At 43.4% G+C, this 6,871-nt stretch overlaps 1 protein-coding gene across 1 annotated transcript; it reads right to left on the reverse strand.

Moving 5' to 3' along the window:
- Positions 1-498: 498 nt before the first annotated feature.
- On the reverse strand, positions 499-6,869 carry LOC108093996 (myoferlin). Its single transcript, XM_017194421.2, is given in 16 exon segments — positions 499-779; positions 843-943; positions 1,003-1,293; positions 1,415-1,535; positions 1,662-1,843; positions 2,247-2,383; positions 2,438-3,502; positions 3,505-3,649; positions 3,717-3,888; positions 3,946-5,192; positions 5,277-5,725; positions 5,790-5,967; positions 6,031-6,154; positions 6,221-6,576; positions 6,671-6,823; positions 6,825-6,869. Coding segments are annotated over 16 exon segments (4,926 nt in total). The 5' UTR covers positions 6,852-6,869; the 3' UTR covers positions 499-601.
- Between the last annotated feature and the right edge of the window lie 2 nt (positions 6,870-6,871).

Genomic DNA, 6,871 nt, shown 5'->3' on the forward strand with positions numbered 1-6,871 from the left:
ACAAATCGAACCGATATAGATACCATATGTACTCATGAATGTTTACAAACCAGCGAATTGCCATTTTGTCACCCACATGGTGAAATAGTCTGGGATCCCTCAGATAGTTCTGGATGCTTTAAAGGGCTTCTCAAGGAAGTAAAAAACTGATACGCACTAGCATTTGGAAATAACAGATAAAATAATAAAGGAGAGCATGAGGTATGAATTGTTATAAAATAAATAATAAAGAAATAAATAATCAGAAATATAAAAGCAGGTGCTCTCCCTCATTTTTGAGTATTCTAATTTTGCTCTATTTCTAATTAACTTTAAGGCCTGTTTGTTCATATTAAAACCGCTTAAAATTCAAATTTTAACTATCATCATAAAAAGGTTAACCTATTTCAAGGGGCTAATTCCCAAGAGTTTTTATCGCATTCTCCCCGCAACTGCACTAAAGATGGCTATTACCCATTTCAATTAATTACTTTGCAAGTGACGTGGACGCAAAGCGAATAAACAACAAGTTAATTTATTGGAAAACTTTAAGAACGCAAAGTGGAACGCAATTTAACAAACAATAAAATAAAAACCAATAAACAAAACATGAACTAAACCTTCACTCCAGTGGAATGGTCATCAGTTTGTTGGGGAGATTAGAAAAGAAGAGCACCAGTCCCAGGATTACGCATAATATGAGTACAGTCCACAGGACATATTTCCGAATGACGGGCCAAAGGATGAGTCGCAAGGACTTGCAGGGATGCGTCAGTGGGTTAAAGGAGGTGTCCGGTCTGCTGTGGGTTTATACAATATAACAATTATGTACTTAAAATCTATATTTATACCATTCGACTTACTAAGGTGGATCCAAGGCCATTGGTGGGTCCTGTCCTCGTCCTGCTGGTCGACTGGCGGCCTCCACATCCGTGCAGATCTCGATACTCAGTTGCATTTTTCCCTGGATAGGGTTGAAAAGGTGAAAGGTCAAGAGTAAATTATGAAATCACCTTCACTCACATCGCTAACTTTGGCCTGGGAACGCTGCGAAGGATGCAAGTTGCTTTGCAGGGGAAACCAGCCGTTGATGACCTTGCGCTTGAAAAGGTTAATTCGCTTCCTCTTCTTGGGATAGGGCTTACAGATATGGGCGTTCGGATAGGGAGCGTACATATTGGAGAGGTTCAGCTCGAGGGCAGCCAGGTATTCATCCTTGGACAGCACATCCTTGTCCCAGACCTGGAAATAGATAATCGGGGGCTTCTTGAACTCAATCTCCTCCAGCAAACCAGCTTTGCGGCGTATAACCATCTGTGAATTATTAAATATAAAATATATAAAAAAACGGAAACGGGAGCCACTGAAATAATTAATGAGGGGAAGAAGCTCGGGTATTGTTTACTCAAACCAATTAGACAAGGTCGAGGCTCACCAGGTCCTCGTTGGGGGAATACTTCAGGCCGAAGACCATGCGCCAATTAAATGCCGCATCGCCGGCAAATGAGCGGTAATGGATATCGGTCGTTTGGCGCTTGTCCTCGTCCTCGCACCATCTGCGGAATATCACGAAAAACGTCGGTAATTGCATATCGTTTACTCGGTAATAAGCATCCCTACCAGTGGGGTAACCCCCATTCCCAATCCCCCCTCCCCTCTTTGAATTTGGGGTACCCTCTCACCCTATCACGTAGATGTCGCTCATTAGTTTGCCGAAAATGTTTTTGTCGCCCATCTGGATTCCACTCAGATTCTTGACCACAACACGCACCTCGAAATCCGCAGGCGGAACAGGCGTAATGTCAATGGGATTGGGCACATAAATGTTCGCCTCGAACAACTCGATCCACAGCTGGAGTTTACCCTGCAAGATATAGATATTAGTCGCCTCGTTAATTGATATTTTAGGATAACAAGAAAAAGCCTCCCACTCACTTATTTATTTCAGAACGTAATAAAAGATTGTCGTTGCTTCAAATAAACAGAATAACCTTTTAATGACATCAAATAATATCAAATAAAATTATCTAAAATAGATCAAACCAAAGTCATGCTTATTTATCATTTATCAACATTATAATGTTATTTATCATAGATTATTTTGTTTTGATAGAGGCTGTCTAGACCCTACTCCGAATAACTAATTATAGTTTTTTCATGGTAATGTTATTTATAGATAATGTTGACAATGAATCAGTTTTATTATTGGGTTAGGTTGAGCACTGATATTATTATGGAACTATCTAGCAGTAAATTTATTATTTTACCTGTTCGACGTTGGGAAAATCATCTCGGCACAGAGAGCGAGTTTCCACATGCTCGGGAACCAATTTGTAGCCAAACGAGGGAAGTTTTTCCAGATTTTTAAGAACAGCCAAACTGAGTCGCTCCTGCAGTTCCTCATCTGTAAAACAACTTTAGGTAGTTGGTTTAAAATACTTAATTTTTTTTAGCTAACCCTTCGATATAACCGTCTCATCACCAAACAGCATTCCATCCACCTCGATAACATTGCCATAATAATAAGGAGGCTGGATACCTCTCTTTTGGCAAAGATCTATAAGGATTTCCGAGGGCAACTTCAGGTCGTGCCAGTGGTTATAGCCACTTCGAGTGTATTCATTAGCCAAACCCACCGAAGCTCGATGTCTGGATCTCCACCGATCCTCCAGATCAATGTTCGTCTGCCCAATCACCTCATCCTTGATCTTATCGTGATCGTAAACCATTATCTGCAGCATGTGATCTCCTGGTAGCGTGGCTTCCAATTCAAACAAGCGACCGAAAACCGGATTGCTGTGATTGGGGGAAAAGTGGGCTCTGTCGGATACGGTTTTACCACCCAGAAATAGTTTCACATAGCAATCCGAGTCGCCTTTTACATCGCGGGGTCGCATCTGAACACCCTGCACTATATAGACACGAACTACTAGTTTTATGCTCTCGCTTAAAGCTTGAAGGGTGGATTGACTTCGGGGATGGATCGGATTTGTCCAAGGACGAACCATATCGCCACCTCCGCCAGGATCCTCGAGCTCCGAGCACTGGCAAGGCGTCAACTTGAGTTGCAACTTCAGAGTGGCATAGACATCCTCTTTTGGAGGAGCCTGCTTCCTGAACTTCACTCCATGAACCAATTGCACAGGCACTGCCCAATCCTGAAGGTAACCAAATTGAGCCTGCTTCTCCAATTCCTCATGATAGATCACCAATCGGTGTTTGTGTTCATGACTAATTTCCGCCGCAGTCCAAAACATTGAGTTGTAGAACTTTGTCCACCAGGTAAATTCCCTTTCCTCGATAAGTTCGCCATCATCCAGATCCCCATCAAATCTCAGAGCCTTACGATTTGCATAAGCAGCAGGTCGTAGGCCCAAAGCAAACATAAATCGCGTCCACCAGCTGTTGATCCTGGTGGGCTTGACCTCCTCCTCCTCCTCCCACTCCAGTTCGTCCTCCTCCTCACTATCCTCATCCACACTCACCGAGGTGGAAGCTTCTTGGGAAGCCTGCTCTTTTTGGGAACACACTTAATGGTTTTGTCACGCTGCAGGAAATTTGAGGAATTTGGAATGAGAGCAGCTCCCAAAGTGGATTCACTACTGAAACCGGAGAGCAGCACATCCGTGGCTATGATTGCTGGCCAATAATCCTGCTGGTCGGGCAGGCTCTGTTAGAAAAAATATATATTTATCAGATATTAGATATCAGATATATAGGAATATATATTAACTTACCACCACACCTGATGCATAGGCCACCAGAAAGTTAATGCTGTTTCTAATGCGAGCTGTTGAAGGACCACTGGTCAAAACCAAGTCACCCATCATCACCTTGATTTTTCGCTTGCCAGCGGAACTCATGCTGCTTTTGGAGTAATTCCGCAGACCCACAAAGAAAACTTCCAAGCTGAAAAAATATAATTAAATTAATAAAAAGTAAAAGGAAACACACTAGCAAACTCACATAAAATTCTGCATGTTTGGCCTTATTGCCACTGGAATTCCCGTGGCCAGAAGTGGCTCCTTGTTGACATCCTGGCTACTAAGACCCATTGAAAGTTCTATGAGCTCTGCGGACATTAGAACCTCAGCTTGAACGGATCCTTTTCTGGACACAGGCACCCATTTAAGAGGAGGCGGAGTGAGGTGCTTCAGCCTCTGCAACTTTTGGATGGGATTCTTGGACCAACCGCCAACATCCTCCCAACTGGAATCGGTGGCCCGATCTTCGCTAATAACACTCACTGCCAAGCTGCCCATTCCCACCAGATCGTTTGACAGACTCTTTTCCGTATTATAAAACTCCAAGGTAAGAATTGGGGGATTCTTCAGATACATATTAACACCTCCTGGGAGCGACAAGAAATTAAAGGTGATCACAGCATTCCAAATGGGAGAAAGTGTTCCAGGAGATGTATACGTTTCACAGGCTTGACCAGCAAATAAAATCCTCAGATGTGAATCAGAAATGCTCTTTTTTTCTCCTCCAGGACGAACTTTAGCCTGGTGAACATAAACGTGGCAGAGAAAATGTGTCTGCTTGGGACTTGGCTGCCAAACCATCGGTTCGATACAGTTCCAATTTTCACTAACAGTCGAATAAAACTCCTTTCGCTCCCGTTCCACCACAATGGCTAGACAACCGGAAATTATGGCTGTAGTGCAGCCGCAATTTGGACAGGTGTGAGTGCAACTTGAAGCCTTAAAGGAAAAGCTCCTCAATCTCCAGCAGAGAGTGTCCTGCTGCAAAGTCGCGTCCTGATTTTGCAAGTGCACAAAGAGCTTGGTATTCAGTCGGCAAACTCCCAAATCCTTTCCATTGGCGCTCAAGTAAAGGACCAACTCTGGCCACTCGTCCTGCGTGCGAGCCATACTAGAAAGTGCTCCAATTTCAGCTACCAAACGCTGCAGCTCATTAACCACATCGGCAACTGAGGCATCCAGGTGCTCCAGGAAACAGGTGCGCAGCCTTTGCTTTAGTTGATTGAGTTCTTGGGGCAACTTGGCGAAATAATCGAGGAGATACAGCTGCCTGCTTATATCCCAAGTGGTGAGTTGTGGTTGCACCTTGTGATCGAAACGGTGGGCTTCTAAACCCTCTTTTATCCTGCTCAACATGTTACCCACAATGGTTTTCAAGCACTTGGCCTGCTCATCGTCCTGAAAGGGATGTTTCAGCTGGAATATTTTGAAGATGTCGAGTTCGGAGCGCTGAAAACATATTTAAGAAATATTACAAAATATTTATTATAACAATTTTAGAGATATTAAAATTATATTACAATTTTATCTCACCATATAGTTGGCTATATCCATCATAAAGAAATCACTTTCGTACTTGGCACGATTATCGGGCAAACGAATTCTAAACATACAGGATCTATATGGTTCCTCCCGACGAAAACTCTTCGATTGAACTGCAGATCGAAACCGACCCGAAGGAGTCTTTAGCATTCCCTCCAAACTATTTGAACTGTGCTCAGCTAATCTCGCTGAGATCTTGTATGTGGTCGAGGTGGTCAGGATGTGGTGACCCATCAGTGGAAGAAACTCAACCAGGTAAACATCATCGTGCCAGAAACGAGACTCATCCAAACCAGGCACTGTCTTCGAGGACAATGTGTGGGTGGGCTGACCGTCATTTATGGTTTCCGAGCGAAGTTCCATCAGCAGTCGACCCACATAGGTCATTGGATTTACAGGATCGTACAGATGGATGTAGGTGGGACCAAGAGATGGAGTTCCTTAAGAAAAGATTTCTTTGTAATACCCTTGTACTAATTCTAATAATATAATTTAATAACTCACCTTTAAAAGCAATCTCCTCGAGGGACAACTCAAACTCAGCCACGCACTTCCACTGCAGATGTTCGTGGGCCAAAATGAGGATCAGGAATCGCTGCGCCACCGAGGGAAACATCCAGGCAAAGTTGATCTCGTGATTCCACACCGGCGTCGTAGTATTCTTGGCCACCGGCGTTTTGCCCTTGAAAGGATGGAATCTGTACTTTAAAAACGGAAACTTAAATCAATGCCAGGCGGCCAATACATTGAAGCCGGCGAACGATACTTGAATCATGTAATTGCCCTGCCTGATGAAGTATCCTCGATAGAAGGCGATGAAGTAGCGGATGTTGCTCTGGGTAAAAGTGTTTACGTTGGTAAGGAGATTTCTAGGGGATATAATAAACAATAAATATTAAGAAATACATTAAAACTATTTCCTTTTGGTAGCCCACCTCTCGATGTCATCGTAATCCTGATCCACCGACCACTTGTTCATATTTTGGGGATCCTGCTCTGATCTTAAACCTGTGGTCACCATACTATGCTGAGATACGATGGCCAAATCGAGTTGCAAGTAGCCATGAGATTCAGCGGAAGCCTCCAAGGGTTGGTTTTCCCCAATCGGTGCTTCCAGACGACCCCATTTCTTGAAGTAACCATGATTTGGCTGGTTCCACACACTGTGCAGATCCACTAGCAGTTCTCCCACAACCACATTTTTCTTATAAGTCATGTGCTTCTTCAGCTCAAAAAGGATTGTCAGACGCAGAAGTTCGGTCAGGGTGCAATGGAATTCGAAAACAAAGTACTGAAAAGGGGAATACATAGGTTTATATTGTTAAATAAATATCTATATATCTATCTATATATCTATCTATCCATATATATAATTCTATACACACCTCGTTAAAGAATGGATTCTCAGTATTAGGAAACGACTTCGTACTCTTGGTCATTTTATCCAGACTGATCCTCACATACAGCTCCCCGGAGGTCACGCCAACTTGAACCGCCTTGTGAACCGTGATGCAGATAAGAAACTCCTGCGGAGCACTCGGCGAAACAATCCTCCATATAGCTCATTATCTGTCCGACTCGGCTGG

This window comes from Drosophila ficusphila, unplaced genomic scaffold (genome assembly GCF_018152265.1).
Source record: "Drosophila ficusphila isolate 14025-0441.05 unplaced genomic scaffold, ASM1815226v1 contig_106, whole genome shotgun sequence".
Taxonomy (NCBI): Eukaryota; Metazoa; Arthropoda; class Insecta; order Diptera; family Drosophilidae; genus Drosophila; species Drosophila ficusphila.